This window comes from Monodelphis domestica, chromosome 5 (genome assembly GCF_027887165.1).
Source record: "Monodelphis domestica isolate mMonDom1 chromosome 5, mMonDom1.pri, whole genome shotgun sequence".
NCBI classification, from domain to species: domain Eukaryota; kingdom Metazoa; phylum Chordata; class Mammalia; order Didelphimorphia; family Didelphidae; genus Monodelphis; species Monodelphis domestica.
In genome coordinates this window covers 103,964,807-103,989,735 of record NC_077231.1, presented here as the reverse complement: position 1 = coordinate 103,989,735, position 24,929 = coordinate 103,964,807, and the positions used below count along the sequence as shown (strand labels likewise).

Below are 24,929 nucleotides of genomic sequence, written 5' to 3'. Positions count from 1 at the left end.
TTTTCTTCTTTTTTATAATTAAGCAAGACAATTTCTGTCTTGCCAGTCTCATGGTGAATAGATCTGAAATGCACGGAAAAAAAACAAAATCTAGTCCTTGCCCTCAAGAGATCACAATCTAATGGAGAAGGGGCAGATAGTGAGTGGAAAGAGAGCCAGGACTGCAGTGGGAAACATCTGATTTCAAATTTGGCTTCAAACACTTCCTCACTGTGTGTCCCTGGGCAAGTCACTTAACCACATTTTCACAGCCCTTGCCCTTTGCGTATACAAAGATAGAAAGTAAGGGTTTAGAAAAAACAAATAATATATAATGGGGAGACAACAAGAAAACATATATAAAGCAAGGAGATATGTAAAATAAATAGGAAGTTATTAACAGGGGGAAGGAATTAAAATTATGAGAGACTAGAGAAGGAATAAGTAAAAGTAAAATAAAGGATTAGTTGGTCTTAAAGAAAATCAGGGAGGTCAGTAGGCACAGAGGTGAAGAGAGCATTTTTTTCAACTATTTCATTTTTTCCTAATTCCACATAAAAACAACTTTTAACACTAATTTTAAAAAAATTCTGAGTTCCATATTCTCTCTCTTCCCCTTCCCCCTCCTTAAGAAGGCAAAAAATTTGATAAAAGTTATACATGTGTAGGTGTGCAGAACATATTTCCACACTAATCATGCTGTGAAAGAAATTTTGCTCCTCCCCCCAAAAAACCCAAGAAAAATAAATTAAAGAAAGCTTTGATCTGCATTTAGATTCCACCAGCTTTCTCTGCAGGTGGACAGCATTTTTCAACAAGAGTTCTTTGGGATTGTTTTAGATTGTCATATTGCTGAGAATAGTCAAGTTGATCATTGTATACAGTGACAGCAATATTGTACAATGTTCTCCTGGTTCTGCTTACTTCACTTTGTATCAGTTCATGTAAGTCTTTCCAGCTTTTCTGAGAGCATCCTGCTCATCATTTCTTATAGTACACTAATATTCCATCATAATCATATACTACAACTTGTCCAGCCATTTCCCAAATGATGAGCATCCCCTTAATTCCTATTCTACTACAAAAAAAGTTGCTATATTTTTGTACATATTTTGTACATATTTTCTTTTAAAAAATCTCTTTCAGATACGGACCTAGTAGTGGTATTACTGAATCAAAAAGGCATGCCTGGTTTTATAGCCCTTTGGGCATGGATCCAAATTGCTCTACAGAATGGTTAACTCAATTTTCAACTCCACCAGCAGTGCATCAATGGCTCAATTTTTCCACTTCCCCTCAAATATGTCTTTTTTTTTCCTGTCATATCCCTATGTGTGGAATGCTCTCCCTCTGGGCTTTCTTCAAGATTCAGATCAAATTCCATCTTTTGCAAGAAGTCATTCCTATTCTTTCCCAGTACTAAAATATCTTGAGATTTCCTCCCATTCTCTCTCTCTCTATTTATTAGTGATAGTGCATGTTATTTTATTGTTTGCATTAATATTTGGTGAAATTAATTATCACTAGACTTCAAATAATTTTTTATTATGAAGACTTTAAAAGGGGTTCAAAGACTTCCCTGAATATAATTTTTACAGCATTTGGATCTATAAAGATGTGTTTAGACTTTCTGTAGAGTACATTACATATACATTTATAGAATATGAGGGGAATATATATGTATTTATATATACACACATATATAACTTATATTACATAATTTTGCATGAATAATAAGGCTTTCCCCTCATTTTAAACCTCAGGTCACTTACAACATTTTTGTTTAAAAGATAATGAATAATGCACAGGAATAATTTATTGGTATTAAGTTTAGAAACTACAATAATGTGGTAAGAGCTTCTCTCACACATGTAATGTCCTCCATTAAAATATCAGCTCTTTGAAGGCAGTGACACTATCTTTGCCATTCCGGAACCCTATAAATGTTCACGCGGAGCGGAGGGGTGGAAGGATAGGGAGGACACCATTAGACACATATTAGGAAATCTGGCCTCATGGACTTTGTAAATTTGCCTAAGATTACTAGAATCAGTATGCTACGGCAGAAAAGCCAAATACAGGGCCCTTTTTACTGCACTAAGCTCCGTATTTCTTGGGGCACCCTCGCCAATGCTTAGGGGCCACCCACACATCCGGGGGGAGGGGAGTACGTGGCATGCGGCTTCACGGTCCACTAAACCAAGAAAACACACTTAAGCCTTGGCCCCCAATAGCAGGGATTGCCCATGACAGTGCTAGGTAAGGAAGAAAAAAGAGTTCCTGAATGTGGGTTCTTGGGTTACCTGTCGGGCAGCTGGTTTCTTGCAGCCCAAAGATGTCAAAGATCAGGAAGAGGAAGGGAGGTGGAAAACACAAGCAGCTCCCAGTTAGGGGGAAGCCGCCAGCTTGCAAAGCCCGCAAGCCGAGCTCGTAGGGTTTGAAGTATCCGGCCCCGCTTGGGGTTGGCTGGCACCGGTCACGTGGTCGCGAGCCGGAGTTTCTCCGACAGCTGGAGGCTAGGGTGGAGGGATCTGCGTTGGCGGCGCCTACCAGCTTCGCCGCTTACCTCTCCCCGCCCCCCTTCCCGGAGTGCTTCCGCTTGGGGTGATTCTCCTTCTTATTGACAAACACCGAGCTAGCGGCCGCGGGTTCCGGGGTGTCTTTTTTTAGCCGAGCCATGGGAGACAAGAAGAGCCCGACCAGGTAACCGTGCGCGATTCCAGGGATCGCCCGTCCGGAGGGAGCAGGTCGCCCCTCTGCTCTCTCGAATTCAGGTGGCCGCCTCGCGCCGGTGGCCCCGGCTCCGCAGAAGCGGGATGGATGGAGGCTACGGTCGAGGTTGGCTGGAGGGAAGTGGTGGCCCTACAATGGAATCGCGATGGCGACAGGCTGGTGGGCGGCTCCGGCAGCAGCAGTTCTCAGCCTCAAACGCCGCAGCAGCGAGCCCCCAGGCCGCCCCTCTTGTTTTCCCTCTCCTTTCCCCGCCACTATCCCCTCCCCCACCCTAGCCTGGGAGGGCGACTGGGATGGGGGTGGGGGGGGTTACCCTAGGAAGGGGTTAGGGAAGTAAATTCAAGTGCTTTCGGGCCGGCTTCGGGAGGAAAACCAGAAAGGGCTGGGACTGAGGCTGATGGCTGATTGTTTTGGGAACTGGTGCTGACCCCTGGGCGTAATTTGTCTCGGGTTGCATGTTGCAGGCCGAAGCGGCAGCCGAAGCCATCCTCGGATGAAGGATACTGGGATTGTAGTGTCTGCACCTTCCGGAACAGCGCGGAGGCTTTCAAATGCATGATGTGCGATGTGAGAAAGGGCACCTCTACTAGGTGAGTCTCACCAGGCGACTCCTGTCTCTTTTGGGGGGATTGAAGGGGAGCGCTGCGTGGTCACTCGTCCCCTTTCCCTTTTTTCCTTCTCCCTCCTCTGTGGATACTAGAAGGGAAAGGACATATCCACGCAGAACACCCCTTCTACATATCCCCTTTCTCCCCCCTTAGACACTTTAGCAAAATGAAGGGGCAGGAGGACTAGAGGAAGCTGAGCTTGTGTCCAGAATAGGAACTGGGTCAGATTGATTGGGACCTGAGCTATGGTTTGCGGTGGATTTGAAGAGGCTGTTCAGAATGAATTAAATATTTAAAGGCAGCACTGTGTTTTATTCGTATTGCCAGGAGAGGAGTAACGGTTTTTCTCCTCAAATTTCATGTTGGTTGCATTGTTGTGCCAGGGTTTGATCAATGAGAAGCCAGTTAATCATTGGAAGCAATCTGTAATTTATTTTGTCAGCACAGAAACGTGGGACGGTCGGACACAGTATAAACTTGTGCTTGGAGATGAAAAATCTGATTGGTTCAGATTTAAATTTGTATTTAATTTCGTTTTAGTTCTCTGAGATTCTTTAAAGATAAGAATGAAGTACTAGATTAATAGCAACGTTTTACCTAGGCCAAGTGGACAAATGTTCTTCAATGGCAGTGTTTTAGATGAGACTTGTTAAAATAAAAATGACCTCCATCTATTTTCCATCTTACCTTTATCTGATTTCACGGTAAGAGTTCAATAGTTCTGACTATCTAATAAGAAATTACTTTTAAGAATTAAGTGAGATACAGAAAATCATCCAGAAAATTCAAAATCAGTAGCATTCCTGATTCCTTAACATCCACTTTACAGAGATCCTTAGCATTTACAGACAGGTAGACTGTGAGTTAATATCGTTATACTTCTTTGATGGGTAGCCTAACATTTAGATAAGGTTACATGCTGTGAATCATTTTGACCTCCAGTACACTAGCAAAATACAGTATAACCATAGTAATGAATTTCAGTTGCTCTAATTACTATAATTATGAGTATCTAACCAACACTGATTAGTTTTAAATATTCAATAAGAATTATATTTGTAGCATGAATAATGACGTTTTCCCCTCATTTTAAACCTCAGGTCATTTGCAATATTTTTATTTAAAAGATGATGAATAATGCACAGAAATAAATTCTTTGCATTAAGTCCAGAAACTACAGTAGCTTCTCAGTTACATATTTTGATTTTTTTTTTTTACCATATATATGATTTTCCTGACTGGCAACAAATCTATTCTGCTCTTTGCATATTAGTGGCCACTTATTCATGAAAATTTTATATACTGTTCTTATTCAAAAAACAAAAAAGTTTAAGCTTTTTTTAAAAGAAAAAAACAAATAAAGTCTGCATTAAACTTAAGCCAAATAAGAACTTGTACTAATGAACGCCATAAATATTTTTTTAATATGACAAGGATAGCATACCAAAATCATAAGACTAAATTTTAAAATTTGCACTTAGAGTTTAATAGTACTGATGGACTTACTTGAAGCCTGCTTATTTAAAGGTTAATAAACAGAAGCTTTAGAGAGCTTTTTGGGGGGGTTATATATAATTCTGGGACTTACTTATAGGCTCTTCTGGGTTCAGCTTTTATTGCTGGAAACGTTACTTGAGGAGGGCTCAGAGAAACCAGCATAATTTGGACAGTAATTGAAGTAGTTCTGGATAGTTCACCAGAAGCCTAAAGAAATACAATCTTATGAAAAGTAAACCACTGTTCTTTCAAAACCCAACTTCCTTTTTCTGAACAGCTTTTGAATTATATAGGTTTATATTCAACTCCAAGAGCTCTCATTGCCAAGTTACTTCCTAATCTTTTTGAACTTTTGTTCCTGAATTCAAAGTGAGATATCCCTGTTTGACCATAGTAGTGGTACAGGGCATTTAAAAATTTTAATAAAGCACCTATTGGTTGCAAACTGAAATGCATTTGCTTCCTGGAAATGTTTGATTAGGCTAAGAGCCTTCTTGTAGCACACTGTGATTGCAGTGTTAGAAGCATTTTTGCACTAAATCCAGGTGACATTCTGAGTTAAGTATAGTTCTTAAGTCAGTAATGTTAACACTGTGGCTGAAAAGAGGTAATTTGCAATTGAGTTCAATCTTGCATCATTTGGAATAAGGCCTACGTTTCAAATGAAACCAAGCTTAAACAATTTCTAGCAGATAAAAATCTTATTTTGTATCTAAGCCAAATCCTATGCTGCTATATGTTTGTTTCCTTAGAACAGAGGTTCTTAATCTAGGATCTGCAAACTTACTTTTTAAATATTTTGATAACTGTATTTCAATTTAATTGATTTCCTTTGTAATTCTATGAATTTTGATTTATTCATTTAAAAATATTCTGTGAAAAGATCTGTAGTTTAACCATAAAAAGGAGTCTGTGACATACATACGCAAAGTCAAGAACTCTTTCCTACCTTAGAGAAATGTTAACATTCCTCAGGCTATTCAAACCAATTTTTTTCCCCAAAAGAACTGATTGGACTCTGAATTCCAAGCCATAGTAGTATGTTTCTAATCTGTTTACATACATAGATCAGTAAAGACTCAATAATATGGACAGGTAGGTGGCTTAGTGGATAGAGAGCCAAATCTGGAAATGGGAGGTACTTAGTTCAAAGATACTTATGTGGTTCTGACAGCCTGCTGTGTGACCCTGGGCAAGTCACTTAACACCCACTGCCTAGCATCTGCTGTTCTTCAGCTTTGGAATGATACTTAGTATTGATTCCAAAATAGAATGATAAGTGGGTTTTTTAAAAATTCTATTATTTACTTTTTCAGAGCCTAAGTAAATGGATTTTGTTTTTCTTCTGTTTTTTATTATAGAGAGAAGATATGAAGGATTTTTTTAGAAGGCTAGGTGCTTACATGTATTATGTACTATCAAATGAATCACCTTTGTTTTCTGTGGCTATTTTATACCACAAGATATATACTATAACAATACTGGGAAACTAAAATAACTAAATTTTATTGTATTAGAATATTGATAATTCAGTTTTCTAACCAGAATTTTTCATTCAAAAGAATACCCTGTTTCTTGACTATTCTGGATAAGTCGAATTTCTTTTCATTGCTGGAGCCATATGTAGCAGTCCTTTTTGTTGTTGATGCCATTATTTTACTATGGTTTTGTATGATCTTAGGGGTATTTGTGGAATCAATTAAGAGAGTATGCACTCTGAAATTGTAGTACCAATTTCTAAACCATTCCCCTTATAACTGCCTGAGACAAGTTACCTCACCTCTCTGGGATTCACTTTCCTTATCCATAAAATGAAGGAGTTGAACTAGAGGATTAATATAGTCTCTTTGTACTTTAAATTTATTATCCTTTGACTGTTCCCATTCCAAGCCAAGTGGTAATTTGTTTTTGTTATAGTCCTTGTTTTCTGGACTTTTTTAAAAGAGAAGCAAAAAGATGGAATTTCTTTAGGTTTTTCTACATCTTTTTATATAGTGTCTGAACCACTAGATTTGGAATAAGAAGACTTGGGTTCTGCTGCTCTTTCTACTCATAATCTTGTTCAAATCACAACTCTGAGCTTTAGTTTCCTCATCTGTAAAATAAGAGAGTTGAATTACATAAAATCTACATTCCTTTCCCACTCTAAATCTATGACCCTAGTGGTGAATGTAGTGGTAGATTAATTACTTTGTGCTTGTTTTTTGTTTTTTTTCCCCTCTAACAAACCTTATTCGCTTATTCAGACTAAGTATTACTTACTTTTCATCTAATTTACAATGAGTCTCGTGTAGTTTTGTTTTTTTTTTTTGTTTGTTTGTTTAATTATTAGTTAAGTGATGGCACTGATGCTCTGGTGTGATAGGAAAAATATTTCATAGGACCCTGCCATTTAGGCTAGGCAATCTTTTACTAAGCCTCCTTCTCATTCCCTTCGTTCTCAGGAAACTAGCACAGGCTGTTAATTGGCTTCCTGGTTCTGTGAATACGAAAGATTTGGGGGAGTTCATTCCTTTTTGAGTTTTTTTGACCATGGACTGATACCATGATACTGGGAAGCTGTGTTGAATGAGTGTGGTATCCTTACTGAATATCTCCATTGAAGAGCCCTCCTTTGATGTGCCTTGTCTTTTGGCCCCTACTTGTTTGATAAAGTCTGGAGAACTTCTTTACACTCCTTCTGGGTCCTGTTCCTGCCAGAAAGTACTCTGTTCTTAAATTCTCAACCTGGCCACCTTTTCCGAGATAAACCCTTAACTTTTTAGTAAGAAAAATTCCTTTTACAGGAGTAACTCAGGCTAGGGCATATGAGATTTTTCTGTAGCTCAATCAATGTTTCCTTAATTGAGAAAGCAATAAGTTCTCAAAATGTTTATGGGAGTAGGGATTTTCCAAAAATTGGTTAATTGTTAAATAATCTATGAGTCCTATTCCATTCCAGTATTGGACTTAAGCTTGGGGGGGGGGGGGGGTGAGGCATGGAGCAGAGTGTAAGAGCCAATTTAAGCCTAGTCTATAACGCCTAAAATGAATATTTCAACTTAAATCATTTTACTTCATAAAGTATGGCATTTCAAAAGTTAGTCAACTCTCATGTATCCAAAAGTGGTGCTGTATTTCATATAATCATAGAATATCAAATCTAGAAGAAAGCTTGGAAATCAAATAGTTCAACCTTCTGATTGGATTAAATGGAAACTGAGGCCCAATCAATATTTATTTATTGATGGATTGATTAAGTGCCTTTTATGTGCCAAGCACTGGGTTATTTCTGGGGATATAAAAAGAGATAAACAATCCCTTCCCTCAAGAGATCATAATCTAATGCCAGAGATAACATGCAAATAAATGTATACCAAGCAAGCTACATATAGAACAAATAGGCAGTAATTAACAAGGAGAGCACTAGATTGAAGTGGGGATGAGGAAGACTTTCTCTAGAAGATGGGATTTTAGTTGGGATTTAAAGGAAGCCAGGGAAGTGAGTAGTTGGAGTGGTGGAGGGAGAGCATTTCAGACCAGAGAAAATGCCCGGACCCAAGAGAGGAAGGGTTTTGTCTGTGGAACATCTGGGAGACCAGTGTCCCTGGATAGCATACATATTGGAGAGTAAAGTATAAAACTAGAAAATGGCTAGGTTCTGAAGGTATTTGATCCTGGAAGCAATTGCGAATCTCTGGGGTTTATGGAGTAGGAAATCAGACCTGTGCTTCAGGAAAATCACTTTAGTTCCTGAATGAAGGATAGATTGTAATGGGGAGAGTTTGAAGCTGGTGAACCCACTAGCAAGCTGTGACAGTAGTGATGAGGGCTTGAACTAGAGTAGTGGCAGTGTCAGCAAAGAAGGGGGCACATTTGAAAGATGCTGCAAAGGTTGAAATTGATAGTCTTTCCCTCCCATGGTTACTGTGTGAGTTAAACTTTCTCAACTTCATCTGTTTTTCCCTGTGTTCCTAGTATTCCTTGGAGTATTCTTTCTCTGGTTTTTTTCACCTGGAATAACGCTCTGCCTCTGAGGCCTCCTCCCCTTTTTGTTGTGTTCCTCTCATAAAGAACTCCAGTTTGAAGAAAAGCCCTAGTCCAGCCAACTTTCAGTCTACTTCTAGATCTACTTCTTACCTCTCTGGCCTTTGCCACATACTTCTGCCACATACCTTCTCACTTTGGAACTACTCTCACTGTGACCTTCTCATTCAAAAACAGCTTTCCACCCCCAAGGCTTCCTTTTACCATTCGTGAATTCCTTCTGGAACCTCCATTTTTAGAAAGGACTCCAGACAAACCATTTTTTATTTCCCCTTCTAGATCAGACTTTCCAGAATTTGCCACCCTTACTCCTTGGGTACTTTCTCCCCGCCCTTTCCTCACCTGCCCCTTTCAGCTCTCTATTATGTATTGTCCAGTTAGAATAGACATGCCCTTTGAGGGCAGGAACTGGCCTTCCTTTTGCTTGTATTTGTACCTAGCACAGTGTCTGTCACATAGGTAATGTTCAACAGATGTTTGTTGACTATTGACTGACCTAGTTATGAAAGTTTCAACAAGGAATTCTAATGAAATATAAGAGTTGAAGCTGGCATCAGCCATTGATTTCCTATTGACTAGTATTTCCAGAGTAAGCACCAGCATAACAGTTGCAGTGGAATCTGACTACTAAAATGAAAGAAAAACTCCCTCAAATTCCATCTAAAGTTAACTTAGCCCCTCAGAAGAGCCCCATCTTCAGGTATTTGGTTACAAAGTGACTAAAAATGGTTGAGGTCCCTTCCCCATGCTCTAACTGCACATTTAGTCATAATTTTTATAGCTAGACTTAGCTTGGTGCTGCTTCTTGCCTATATCACAGAATTGTGTCCACCTTCTAATCATTTCCAAAATTTTTCTACATCATCTGTCACTTGGTTAGCTTTCTTGGTGGAGTCAGTTATTTTAATGATCATACTGGCTTTGGCTCTCTCTCTTTCTACCATGTCATTGCTGGCAGGCCATCAGTCTTTGGCTTGACAGCATGTACACATTTGGTGCCCAGCACCCTCCTGCCTCCATACACCAACACTCTGCCATTGCCATCCTCCCTCTTTGTTCTGTCTTCACTATTCAGATCCAGAGAACTCAGTACCCATCACCTTGTCTCTAAGCCCAACACCAATATTAAGAATAATAATTTGTTGTCTTTAAGCATGATGTATTTTGTCTACATACTATGGCTAGATGGTACAGTGGATATAGTGCCAGACCTGGAATCAGAAAGAGCCATCTCTCTTGAGTTGAAATCTGGCCTCAGGCACATATTAGCTGTGTGACCCTGGGTGAGTCACTTAACCCTTTTTACCTTAATATCTTATCTGTAAAATGAGTTTTGCCCAGAAAACCCCAAATAGGGTCGAGAAGAGTTGAACCCAACTGAAACAATTGAATAATGACTATACTTTGTCTCTACTTTTTTTGTCAAAATTTTACTCTTGCTTTGATCAGTCATGATTGCTACCCTTGCTTTTTTGAGTTCAGCAGAGGTATAATAAATTCTGTTCCGGCTTGTCATTTTAATTGCATATGAATATTTGTTTCACATGTGCTTCTGGTATTGGATTCAATTTTTAATGCATTCTGTTATCTTTTTCTTTTGGTTAGGATGAGTTCATCCCATTTGTATTGACAGTTATGATTGTTAATCATGTCATTTCTCTCAGTCATATTCTCTTAGGTCTTTTTCTCTCTGCCTCTTCCCACTCCCTCCCCCCAACCTTCCTTTCAAAGAAGATGGTGAAAGAGAAAGAATATGGTTAACACTAATGACCTGGAATTAAAACAGTCCACATCCACTCCTATGATCCTTCTCTCTTCCCCTGGTCAGATAATAAGCACTTTTTCTTTAATTCTTTATGATCCACCCTTGAAAGATGAAATTTGTTTTGCTTTTGACTAATTCCTCTCTCATGATCCCTCCCTCTGTCCTACCTGTTTATCTATTTAGTTTAATGTATTTTTACACTAAATTTGTGTAACCGTCCTTTGGTTTGTATGATAGTGAAGAATTTGAAACTTGCTTCCCATCCCCTTAGTTTATATAGTCTGTTATTCCTATATCCCAATTATTTGTTCCCTAATTTATTCTCTTACCCTACCTTTTCTTAAACTCAAGAGAAAATAAAATGCCCTTAGTCCCTCCATCTTAACTCTTTTCCTTCACCCATCTTACCTCTATACTGTCATCTTGAGTCCTTCTCTCCATTTGTGGGGGGGTTTTTTGTTTTGTTTTTGTTTTTGTTTTTGCCAAATCTCAGTCTTGGATACGTTCTACCACCTACTGCCTTCATGTTACAGCTACACAAACAAGCTGCTGAACAAAACTGGAGAAAATCATCAAACCACACTGATTGAGTCCATTCCAAATTTATGATACATGACCTCATCTGGGGCCTCACTTCTTCAAAGCAATACTTTTACACCTCCCTCCTCAGTGACCTTGGCATGTCACTTACCACTTGGGGTCTTTCAAACCTTTTCTTCCTCCTCACATCTCCCATGGCTCCCTCTTCCCTTAGCCTCCCAGCAGAGAACTTTGCGTAATGTTTCTCTAAAAAATTGAGGCCATTCCCTGAGCTTCCTCTTCTCTTTTCCAATGTTATATCATCCATATGCCTTTTGCCACTATCTCCTCCTTTATCCCTCTCACATGAAGATTGTCCTTCTTGCTAAGGCTTCTACGTGGACAGGTGATACCTTTTTATTCTTCTCTCTGTGAATCTTAAAAACTACTCAGACTGTACTTTAGAAGATTTGATTTAGCTATTTCCTTATAGTAACAATGGAGATACTTGGTCTAACAAGAATAAGGAATATCTTGGGAACTTTACATTACTCCACCCATACTTAGACATACTTTAGGGGAAGATAAAGTTGTAAACTCCTGATTGAACAGTGAAGGTACTCAACTCATACCTTATACTGAAGCTAGATCTTTAAGCTAAGTCTATTTTTAGATCTAATACAAAAGGGTTTTAAGTACCTATAAAGGTTAAATTAATCACAAAAAGGTCGAGTAACTCACAAAAAGTGAGCTTAACAAAGAAGTGTGAAGTACCTCAGATGATATAATCTAACCAGAGAAGGTGAGAACTAAAGAATAGGCAGTCCTGGAAAAAGCGTGTACTGTGATTGGTAGACGTAAAAATTTAGGGGAGGTGACATAAGAGAAAATTTCTTTAAAAGGAGGCTAAAAGTCAGTTCAGGAATTCAGTGTGAAGTGGAATTGAGTTCTGAACTCAGTTCAGGAGATTGAGTTCAGTGAAGTACTGGAGCTTCCTTGGAGACGGTCTCGAGGTGAGTGATAAGACTGACTCCCTTTCCTTTAGAATCAGGAAGGCTACTTTGGCCAAGGCCTTTAACTACTACCTGGCTCAGCCTGAGCCAGAGCAGTTTAAATTTATTCTCTCTCTCTCCCTCTCTCTCTCTCTCTCTCTCTCTCTCTCTCTCTCTCTCTCTCTCTCTCTCTCTCTTTTCCTTAATTCCTTCTCTCTCTATTAATTAAAATCTCCATAATTCCCAGCTGACTTGGGTATTTTATTATTTGGGAATCATCCCTGGCGACCAATTATTTAGATTTAAGTCAAAACACTAAAATTATCTTTACATCTCTCACAGATTGCCCCTTCTATTATTCCTGCTCTCTTACTTATCTTCCATGTCTACTGACTGCTTCCCTACTGCCTGCAATATGCCTTTGTCTCCCTGAGATGGCAATCTACAATAGATGTCCCCATATTCTTTACTCTTGCTTTCTTTTTCTCTCTCAACTTTTAAACTTTCTGCTTAACTCTTAAGTCTGGCTTCTGACCTCATGATTAAACTGAAATTACTTTCTTAAAAGTTACTATTGATCTCTTAATCACCAAATCCAGTGGTTTTTTCTCAGTTTTCCCCCTATTTGAACTCTGTAGCTTTTGACACTTCATACTCTCTATTTTTTAGATATTTGTGACATACCTCTATCCTGGGTTTCCTCCTGCCTTCTTATTATTTACTGGATTTTCATTTTCACTTTCTATTCCTAATTTCATTTTTACTATTCTAGGGACCCCTTTTCTTCTCCCTTTATATTTTTTTCACTTGGTGGTCCTATGAACTTCCATAGATTAAATTATCATTTCTATGCTGAGGATGCTTATATCTGCTTACCCAGCTCTAATATCTCTTCTGACTTCCATTCTCTCATGATTGCCAATTAAAGATTGCTATCTGGATATCCAGTAGACATCTTAAAGTCAAAATGTCCGAAATTGAACTTAGTATCTTTCCCCATATATACTCCTTCCTTCCAAATTTCCCATTACTGTTGAGAGAACCACCATTCCTCTAGTTCCCCAGCCTGGCAACCTAGGTGTCAACCTTGACTCTTACCTTTTTCACCCCCTGTGTCTAATTTGGTGTTAAAGTCTGTCAATTTTAGTTTTATAACATCTCTTGCAAAAGCCCTCTTCATTCTTCTAACACAAACACCTCATCCTTGGACTGTTGCAGCAACTTGCTAGTTGGTCATCTTGCCATACATCTCTTCCCACTCCAATCCATCTTCCACTCAGCTGTCAAAATTATCTGACTAAAGGACAATCTGTCCATATCTCCTCCCTTATCCCCCAATAAACTTCAGTGGCTCCCATTACTACCAGGACCAAATATAAAAATCCTGTTTGTCGTTTAATATCTTCCATAATCTGATCCCTTCCCTCCTTTCTAGGTTTTGTTTTGTTTTTTAAATACCTTTTTAAATACCCTTTCATGTACGCTAATCCTACAAACTCTGGTCTGCTTACTGTTCTTCACACACAGTACTCCCATCTCCTAACTCCAGGGATTTTCATTCTTTCACACATAATTTCCCTCCTCTTCACTATTTCCTGGCTTCCCTGGTTTCTTCAAGTGTCAGCTAAAATCCCACCCTCTTTTGGAAGCCTTTCCTTATCACTTAGATTCTACTGCTTTCCTTCTGTTTGTTATTTCTAATTTGTTTTGTATGTAGCTTGTTTGTACGAGGTTACTTACATATTTTGATTTTAAGATGTCTACTGGATTGTGAGCTCTTCAACAGTGTGTATTGTTTTGGTATTTGTTTGTATCCCTCCTGTTTAAAGGAGGTAAAGAACAAGCATTTTTAGCTTAGTCTGCCAGGTACTCTGCTAAGTGCTTTTTACAAATAGTGTCTCATTTGATTTTAGCACAATGACTGGTGCAGTAATGTTTATTGATTGACTTGCTTCATCTTCTCTAGGGATTCTAATAGTCCTTGTGGCCAAACAGTTGTGCTCATAATTACTGTGGATTTTCTTTATTTCTCTAGACCTGTCTCCCTCCATAGATAGATGGATGGATAGATAGATAGATTGATTAATTCTTTATTGTTTGGTTTTTTATTTAGTTTTGTTCCTATTTTAAGCTTTACTTTGTGAGTTAGGACTTGTGCTCAGGGTCAGGTGTCGGCTGTTTTTTTTTATACTCTTAGATGGGCTGTTTTTTTTATACTTTTAGATGGGATGATATCCTCCTGATCTGTATTATCTGGGATTCTGTTGCAGGCCCTAACTTCCACTAGTATCTCTGGACAAAATGCTGGCAGGTACCAAGCCCAGTTATAATCTCTGTGTACAAAAGACTGAGCTCTTCAAAGTATTGAGGATTACACAGTTTCTTGTCCTTTAAATTTTCAAATCCGCTTGGTCAGGTGGCCTGATTACTGGTTCTTGTGACCACCTTTACAAAAACTTTTTAAAGCCTGCGGGTATTTGACTATATTGGGGTTCCCCTTTGAAGCCCCCTGGTCATCCTGATACCTGGTATACAGCACTGCTACAGGCGCGCAATGTCCTAGGATTACTGCTGCTGGTGCTGCTTTTTTTTTCTTTTCTTTTAAATGAACCCTTTCCCAGCTTTTGAGACAAGAACTCACTGTTTGACAAAAACTGCTGGGAAAATTGGAAAACATTATAGCCAAAAATTTATAATATGATCGATCACATGGTTTGATGGGTATATGATTGGGGATCTTAATGATAACTCTATTGCAAATGTTAATAATATGGAAATAGGTTTTTAACTGACACATGCATAACCCAGTGGAATTGCTTGTCGGCTCAGAGAGAGGGGAGGGAAAGAACACAAATCATGTAACCATGAGAAAATATTCTAAATTAATTAATTATTTTTTTAAAATTAGGTTTATATCAATATCTCATACTCTATACCAAGATAAATTCAAAATGCATATACTACTTAAATATAAAGAGTAATATAAGTAAATTAGGTGAACATAGAACAGCATACATGTCAGATCTTTGGGGAAGGAACGAAATTAAGACTGAGCAAGAAAACATTACAAGATGTAAAATGAATAATTTTGGCTATATTAAATTTAAAAAGGTTTTATATTAAAAAAAAACCAATGCAACCAAAATTAGGGGGAACAAACTGGGGAAAGTGTTATAATAAAATTCTCTGACATAGGTCTAATTTCTCAGATATATAAGGCACTTAATCAATTTTATAAGAAATCAATATATTCCCCAATTGACAAATGGTCAAGGAATATAGGCAATTTTTAGGCTAAGAAATCAAAAACCAATAATTATATGAAAAAGTGTTCTAAATCTCTCATAATTGGAGAAATGCAAATCAAAATACTGCTGAGGTACCACCTCACACCTAACAGATTGGTCAATAAGACAGTAAAGAAAAATAATAAACGTTGTAGGGGATGTGGCAAAACTGGGACACTGATACTTCGACAATTGATCCAACCATTCTGGAAGGCAATTTGGAACAGTGCCCAAAGTGCTTTAATAGACTGCTTGCCCTTTGATCCAGCCATCCCACTTCTGGGTTTGTATCTCAAAGAGATAAAAGAAAAAGTAGGAAAGGTTCTGTTTGCACAAAAATATTTATAGCTGTGCTTTTTATGGTGGCAAAAAAATGAAAAAATAAGAGGGGTGTCCCTCGATTGGGAAATGGCTGGACAAATTGTGGTATATGATGATGATGGAATACTATTGTACTGTAAGGAATGATGAATTGATGAATTTCTATATGAACTGGAAAGTCCTTCACAACCTGAGGTGGAGTGAAATGAGCAGAACTATTGTGTATAGAAACTGAAACATTGTGGGATGATCAAATGTAATAGACTGCTACTAACAGCAATGCAGTGATCCAGAACAATCCCAAGGGAATTATGAGAAAGAATGCTATCCACATATGGAGAAAGAACTGTGGGAGTAGAAACACAGAAGAAAAACATATGACTTATTGCTTATATATGGATATATGATTGGGGTTTTGGTTTTAAAAGATTATTCTATTACAAATATGAATAATATAGAAATGGATATCAAGTGATAATACAAGTATAACCCAGTGTAATTGCTTGTCAGCTCCAAGAGGAGGGGAAGGAAGAGGAGAGGAAGAAAACATAAATCATGTAACCATGGGAAAATATTTTTAAAATAAACAAAAAGTATTAAATAAACCATACCTTCCATCTTAGAATCAGTAATAAGCACTGTTTCTAAGACAGAAAAGCAATAAGGGCTAGGTAGTTGGGGTTCAGTGAGTTGCCTAGGGTCATACATTTTGGAAGTTGAACTCAGGACCTCCTGCCTCTAGGCCTGGCTATCCATTAAGCCACCTAACTGCCCATCTAGGATTGCTTCTGTTCAAAGCTGGAAAGCCTCCAAGGACTATGCTTTTCCCTCATCCTCCCTTTTTTCTGTTTTCCTTCCCTCCTCCCCGATCTTGGTTTGAATGAAGAATTTATTTACAGATGTCATCTTAGCCCTTCTCTTCCCAATATGCATCATAGAAAGCATCATCCAGAGACAGATGTTTCTTTTTTTTAGATCATTCTCTGGAGGTAACATTCATATGTTACTCCTCAAGTATTAAATCTGGAACTATGTATAATGTTCTCTTGATTCCACTCATTTCTTTGTTAATTATCTCATATTGTTCTTTCCAAGCTTGTTTGTTTTTTCTTCATTATTTTATTTGGTCATTTCCAAACATAATACACTGGAAACAATGATCATTTTCTTTTCCTCCCGCCCCTCCCACCACCTTTCCCTCTCCCATAGCCAACGCACGATTCCACTGGTTATCACATGTGTTCTTGACTTGAACCCATTTCCATGTTGTTGGTATTTGCATTAGAGTGTTCATTTAGAGTCTTTCCTCAGTCATATCCCCTCAACCCCTGTAGTCAAGCAGTTGCTTTTCCTCGGTGTTTTTACTCCCACAGTTTATCCTCTGCTTGTGGATAGTATTTTTTAGATTCCTGCAGATTGTTCAGGGACATTGCATTGCCACTAATGGAGAAGTCCATTACCTTCGATTGTGCCACAGTGTATCAGTCTCTGTGTACAATGTTTTCCAGGTTCTGCTCCTTTCGCTCTGCAGCACTTCCTGGAGGTTGTTCCAGTCTATGGAATTCCTCTACTTTATTATTCCTTTGAGTACAATAGTATTCCATCACCAACAGATACCACAATTTTTTCAGCCATTCCTCAATTGATGGGCATCCCCTCGTTTTCCAATTTTTGGCCACCACAAAGAGCGCAGCTATGAATATTCTTGTACAAGTCTTTTTCCTTATTATCTCTTTGGGGTACAAACCCAGCAGTGCTATAGCTGGATCAAAGGGCAGACAGTCTTTTATCACCCTTTGGGCATAGTTCCAAATTCCCCTCCAGAATGGTTGGATCAATTCACAACTCCACCAGCAATGAATTAGTGTCCCTACTTTGCCACATCCCCTCCAGCATTCATTACTTTCCATAGCTGTCATGTTAGCCAATCTGCTAGGTGTGAGGTGATACCTCAGAGTTGTTTTGATTTGCATCTCTCTGATTATAAGAGATTTAGAACACTTTTTCATGTGCTTATTAATAGTTTTGATTTCTTTGGCTAAGAACTGCCTGTTCATGTCCCTTGCCCATTTATCAATTGGAGAATATCTTGATTTTATGTACAATTGATTTAGCTCTTTGTAAATTTGAGTAATTAAACCTTTGTCAGAGGTTTTTATGAAGATTGTTTCCCAATTTGTTGCTTCCCTTCTGATTTTAGTTACATTGGTTTTGTTTGTACAAAAACTTTTTAATTTGATGTATTCCAGACTATTTATTTTGCATTTTGTAACTCTTTCTAAGTCTTGCTTGGTTTTGAAGTCTTTCCCTTCCCAAAGGTCTGACATGTGTGCTATTCTGTGTTCGCCTAATTTTCTTATAGTTTCCTTCTTTATGTTCAAGTCATTCACCCATTTTGAATTTATCTTGGTGTAGGGTGTGAGGTGTTGATCTAAACCTAATCTTTCCCACACTGTCCTCCAATTTTCCCAGCAGTTTTTATGAAATAGTGGATTTTTGTCCCAAAAGCTGGGATCTTTGGGTTTGTCATATTCTGTCTTGCTGAGGTCACTTATCCCGAGTCTATTCCACTGATCCTCCTTTCTGTCTCTTAGCCAGTACCAGATTATTTTGGTGACCGCTGCGTTATAATATAGTCTGAGATCTGGGACTGCAAGGCCCCCTTCCTTTGTATTTTTTTTTTTCATTATTTCCCTGGATATCCTTGATCTTTTGTTTTTCCAAATGAACTTTGTTATGGTTTTTTCTAAATCAGTAAAAAAAAATTTTGGAAGTTCCATGGAAATAGATGAGTTTGGGTAGGATGGTCATTTTTATTATATTGGCTCGTCCTACCCATGAGCAGTTAATACTTTTCCAATTGTTCAAGTCTAGTTTTAGTTGTGTGGAAAGTGTTTTGTAGTTGTGTTCATATAGTTCCTGTGTTTGTCTTGGGAGATAGATTCCTAGGTATTTTATTTTGTCTAAGGTAATTTTGAATGGGATTTCTCTTTCCAGTTCTTGCTGCTGAGCTGTGTTGGAATTATATAGAAATGCTGATGACTTATGTGGGTTTATTTGTATCCTGCAACTTTGCTAAAGTTGTTGATTATTTCGATTAGCTTTTTGGTTGAATTTCTAGGATTCTTTAAGTAGACCATCATGTCATCTGCAAAGAGCAATAATTTGGTCTCCTCCTTGCCTATTTTAATGCCTTCAATTTCTTTTTCTCCTCTTAATTGCTACTGCTAGTGTTTCTAATACAATGTCAAATAATAGAGGTGATAATGGGCATCCTTGTTTCACTCCTGATCTTAATGGGAATGGATTTAGTTTGTCCCCATTGCAGATGATATTAGTTGATGGTTTTAGATATATACTGTTTATTATTTTTAGGAACAGCCCTTCTATTCCTATGCTTTCCAGTGTTTTTAATACGAATGGGTGTTGTATTTTATCAAAGGCTTTTTCTGCATCTATTGAAATAATCATGTGATTTTTGTTGGTTTGCTTGTTGATGTGGTCAATTATGTGGATGGTTTTCCTAATATTGAACCAGCCCTGCATCCCTGGTATGAATCCTACTTGATCTTGGTGAGTGATTCTTCTAATCACTTGCTGGAGTTTTTTTGCTAGTATTCTATTTAAGATTTTTTCATCTATATTCATTAGGGATATTGGTATATAATTTTCTTTCTCTGTTTTTGACCTGCCTGGCTTTGGAATTACTACCATGTCTGTGTCATAAAAGGAGTTTGGTAGAACTCCCTCTTTGCTTATTATGTCAAATAGTTTGTATAGTATTGGACTTAGCTGTTCTTTGAATGTTTGATAGAATTCACTGGTGAATCCATCAGGCCCTTTGGATTTTTTCTTAGGAAGTTCTTTGATGGCCTGTTGGATTTCTTTTTCTGATATGGGATTATTTAAGAAATCTATTTCTTCTTCTGTTAGTCTAGGCAATTTATATTTTTGTAAATATTCATCCATATCACCTAGGTTGGTATATTTATTGCCATATAGTTGGGCAAAGTAGTTTTTAATGATTGCCTTAATTTCCTCTTCATTGGAGGTGAGATCCCCTTTTCATGCTTGGTGCTGTTAATTTGCGTTTCTTCTTTCCTTTTTTAAATTAGATTGACCAGTACTTTGTCTATTTTGTCTGTTTTTTCAAAGTACCAGCTTCTAGTCTTGTTTATTAGCTCAATAGTTCTGTCCCTTTCGATTTTATTAATTTCTACCTTAATTTTTAGGATCTCTAGTTTGGTTTTCTTCTGGGGGTTTTTAATTTGTTCGTTCTCAAGTTTTTTGATTTGCATTTCCAATTCCTTGATCTCTGTCCTCCCTAATTTGTTAATATATGCACTCAGGGATATGAATTTTCCTCTAAGTGCTGCCTTGGCTGCATCCCATAAGGTTTGAAAGAATGTCTCGCCGTTGTCATTTTCCTCAACTAAATTATTAATTGTTTCTATGATTTCTTCTCTAACTAACCGATTTTGGACTATCATATTATTTAATTTCCAATTAATTTTTGATTTGGCTCTCCATGTACCCTTACCAATCAATATTTTTATTGCCTTGTGATCTGAAAAGGCTGCATTTATTATTTCTGCTTTTCTGCATTTGAGTGCCATGTTTCTGTGACCTAGTGTATGATCTATTTTTGTGAATGTGCCATGTGGTGCTGAAAAGAAGGTGTATTCCTTTTTGTCCCTATTTATTTTTCTCCATATGTCTATTAACTCTAATTTTTCTAAGATTTCATTCACCTCTTTTACCTCTTTCTTGTTTATTTTTTGGTTTGATTTATCTAAATTTGATAGTGGTTGGTTCAAGTCTCCCACTAATATGGTTTTACTGTCTATTTCCTTCTTCAATTCTCCTAGTTTCTCTATTAAAAATTTGGATGCTATACCATTTGGTGCATACATGTTGATTAGTGATATTTCCTCATTGTCTATACTCCCTTTTAACAGGATATATTTACCTTCCCAATCCCTTTTGATCAGGTCTATTTTTGCTTTGGCTTTGTCAGATATCATGATTGCAACTCCTGCCTTCTTTCTATCAGTTGAGGCCCAAAAGGTCTTATTCCAACCTTTAATTCTAATGTTGTGAGTATCAACCCACCTCATATGTGTTTCTTGAAGACAACAAATGGTAAGGTTTTGGGTTCTAATCCAATCTGCTATTTGTCTACGTTTTATAGGTGAGTTCATCCCATTCACATTCAAAGTTATGATTGTCATTTGTGAATCAGCTGGCATTTTGATATCTTCCCCTAGTTCTGACCTTTCTTCTTTAGCTATATCCTTTTGAACCAGTGATTTGCTTTAGTTCAGTCCCCCTAGTCCCCTCCATTGATATGCTTCCCTTTCTAGCCCCTCCCTTTTTATGCTCCTTCCCCTCCCCCCTCTCCTTCCCTCCATTTTTATACTCCCTTCCCTCTCCCCCTCCTTAATTTTCCTTTCTTTCTTGCCCTGTTGGATAAGATAGAATTCAGGATCCCACTGGATCTAGATGTTCTTCCCTCTCAGATTTTATTTCACTGAGAGTAAGGTTTAAGTAATTCCACTTCACGCTCTCTTCCTCTCCTTCTCATATGAGAGATCTTCCCCTCCCCTTCCCATGGGTATCTTTATATGGGAAAGATTATTCTATTAAGTTCCCCCCCCCCCATTTCTTGAAGTAAATCTTAGTATTATCGATGGTTCCCCCCCCCTCCCTTTTCCTTTCTTTGCCCCTACTTTCCCTAAATCTTCTTAATGCCCCAATCTTTCCCTATGCATGTTTCTTCTAACTACTCTTATGATGCATATAATTTTTGAGAGTTACACAAAACATTTTCCCCACATATTAATATATATAATTTGATGTAAATGTAGTCCTTATAGAAGAGAGTTTGACTTAAAGAAAAAGATAAGATTTATCTCCTTTTCCCTTTCTTTCATATTTACCTTTTCATGTTTCTCTTGCTTTCTGTGCTTGGATATCAAATTTTCCACTAAGTTCTGGTCTTTTCTTAGCAAATGCTTGGAAATCTTCTATTTTGTTGAATGCCCATACTTTCCCCTGGAAGAATATAGTCAGTTTTGCTGGGTAGTTGATTCTTGGTTGGAGACCCAGCTCTCTTGCCTTTCTAAATATCATGTTCCATGCTTTGCGGTCTCTTAGTGTGTTAGCCGCTAAGTCATGTGTGATCCTTATAGGAGCCCCCCTATAGCTGAAGCTCCTCTTCTTGGCTTCTTGTAGGATTTTCTCCTTTTCTTGGAAGCTCTTGAATTTGGCAATTACATTCCTAGGGGGTTTTCTTTTGGGGATTTAGTATAGAGGGTGTTCTATGAACCCTTTCTATTTCTATTTTGCCCCCTTGCTCCAGAACGTGTGGGCAATTTTCTTTTATAATCTCCTTTAGAATAACATCGAGTTTATTATTTATCTGTGGTTTTTCAGGGAGACCTATAATTCGGAGGTTGTCTCTTCTTCCTCCGTTTTCCAAGTCTGTGACCTTTTCAGTGAGATATTTTATGTTTTCTTCTAATTCATTAATTTTTTGGCTTTGCTTTATTGATTCTTGCTGTTTTATGATCTCACTTTCTTCGAGTTGCTTAATTCTGGTCGTTAGGGACTGGTTTTGCTTTTCAGCTTTGTCTACCCTTCTATTGGATGCTTCGAGTTCTTTTTCCAATTGAGCAGTCTTATCTGTCAGACTGCTAATCTCTTTCTCCCATTTTTCTTTCCAGGTTTCCATCTTTTGGGTAAGCTCCAGTTTGAGATCTTCCAGAGCTTGTTGATAGTTTCCATTTTGGGAGGCATGTTCTGATTTTTTTTGGATTTCATCCTCATTCTCTTCTTTTCCTTGGGTACTCCCACCAAAAAAGTTTTCAATAGTCACCTTTTTCCCTTTCTGCCTGGAGGCTTGATTTTGGGCCATGTGAGCCATCCCTTTGGTAGTTTTATTCCCCTTTCCTTTTTGGTCTGGGGTCTGGGTAATATGGGCAGGTTTTCTGTTAATTTAGGTTGCCTCATACTAGTTCTTCCCCGCCTCTGAGGTTTCTTAGAGCGCAGGCCCCTGTTCTCAGTGCAGCCACCCAGGTGATCAGCTCCGCCCAGATAATCAGCACATGGTCTGCCCCTGGTGTTTAGCTTCGCCCAGATGCTCAGCACAACCACCCCGAATACAGCTCCCTGGGCCCCCTGTGCTCAGCGCAGGATTCTCCCTTGAAACCGCCCTGAGCCGTTTTTTCCTGGCAGTCCCCAGATCCCAAGGACCCTGGAGTGCCCGTTCCCCACTCACTTGCTGTCCCATTGAGTGCTCCGGTAGCTCACTCTGGTTTGGTGGGGGAGGTTGGGGGGGGGGGAGGGCGGCTCTCACGTTTCTGTGCAAGCTTTTCCTCCTTATTATAGTGTGGAAATGTTCAAACCCCACGTACCTTCGCCTCTGTGGGGTACTGGGGAGTACTGGGGAGTCCTTCTGTTCCTCCAAAGGTGATTTTTATGCTCCTTTGATGTAGTCTATTTCGTTCGTTGCCAGGGAGAGGAAGAGTGTGGTGTCTAGATTGCAGCCATGATTACCTGGAAGTTCCAAGCTTGTTTTTTAAATTAGTCTCCTCATATTTTCTTATTCCATGACAATCATATACTATAATTGTTTTGCTGTTCCCCAATTGATAGCATTCCCTCAATTTCTAGTTCTTTGCCACCACAAAGAGAGCTGCTATAACTATTTTCCTACACATAAAGCCTTTCCCCCTTTTTCAGATGTTTTTAGGATACAGGCCTAGTAGTGGTACTCCTGGGTCAAAGGGTATTTGCAGTTTTATGGCCCTTTGAGTGTGGTTCCATATTTGCTCTCCAGAAATAGTTGTATCAGTTCAAAGCACCAAAAAGTCTAATAGTATTTCAGTTCTTTCCACATCTCCCCCCTAAAATTTGCCATTTTCTGTTCCAGTTATATTAGCTAGACCAGTAGGTGTAAGGTGGTACCTAAGAGTTTTAATTTGCATTTCTCTAATTAGTAGGGATTTGGAACATTTTATCATGGCTATAGAAAATTACCTGTTCATATCCTTTGACCATTTGTTAATGAGAAATACTTTGCATTCTTATAAATTTGAGTCAGTTCTCTATTTGAAAAATGAGGTCTTTGTCAGAGATATTAGCTATAGAGATTTTTTTCCCAGTTGTTTCCTTTCTGATCTTGGTTACATTGGTTTTGTTTGTGCAAAAATATTTAAATTTAATATACACCGAGTTATCTATGTTTCATAACGTTCTCTGTATCTTGTTTTGACCTAAATTCTTCTCTTTTCTACAGATCTGACAGATAAACTGTCCCCTAATTTGTGTTTTTACCCATTATTTCTAAATTTTGTATTCTTTTGGCTTTATCTTGGTATTTGTCATGAAGTGATGGTCTATGCCTCGTTCTGCTACACTGTTTTCCATTTTCCCCAGAAGTTTTTTTGTCGAAATATTCAATTCTTGTTCCAAAAGCTTGGATCTTTGTGTTTCTCAAACATTGTTACTGTGGTCATTTATTACTATAGTTATTTATTACTCTGTGTTGCATGGATAATCTATTCCACTAATTCACTTTCCTATTTCTTAGCCAGTAAAAGATTGATTTAATAATTACTGCTTTAATACTACAATTTGAGATCTGATAAAACTAAGCCACCAACATTCTTTTTTTCCCCATTAATTCCCTTGATATTCCTGGCCTTTTTTTCATCTTGGCCAGATGAATTTTATTATTTTTTTTCTAGCTCTGAAGTAATTTTTTGATATTTTTATTGGTATGTACTGAATAGGTAAAATTAGATAGAATGGTCATTTTTATTATATTGGCTTGGCCAACCCAGGAGGAAATAATGGTTGGGTTTTTTTGGTTTTTCTTAAGATCTGTTGTGTTTAGACCTGAATTTATCTGTGTGAAAAACCATTTTGTAGTTATGATCATATAGTTCCTGAGTTTGTCTTTATAGGTAGAGTTCCAGATATTGTATATTGTCTACAATTATTTTAAATGGAATTTCTCTTTCAGTCTCTTATTGTTGGACTTTATTGGTAGTATAGAGAAATGCTGGTGGTTTATGTGGATTTATTTTATATTCTGCAACTGCTAAAGTTGCTAATTTTTAAAATAAAAATTTTTGGCTTATTCTTTAGGATTCTCTAATATCATATCATCTGCAAAGGATAATTACTTTATTTCCTC

At 37.9% G+C, this 24,929-nt stretch overlaps 1 protein-coding gene across 2 annotated transcripts in view; it reads left to right on the top strand.

Moving 5' to 3' along the window:
• The first annotated feature begins 2,477 nt into the window (after positions 1 to 2,477).
• YAF2 (YY1 associated factor 2) overlaps positions 2,478 to 24,929 on the top strand; it is a 101,743-nt gene continuing 79,291 nt past the window's right edge. Inside the window, exons 1-2 of one of the 2 annotated variants that reach the window (XM_001362186.4) lie at positions 2,478 to 2,682; positions 3,177 to 3,302. In XM_001362186.4, the coding sequence (XP_001362223.1) occupies positions 2,657 to 2,682; positions 3,177 to 3,302 (152 nt within the window). In that variant the 5' untranslated portion in view covers positions 2,478 to 2,656. The remainder of the gene's footprint in view (positions 2,683 to 3,176; positions 3,303 to 24,929) is intronic. The other variant, XM_003341957.4, reaches the window with a different exon arrangement.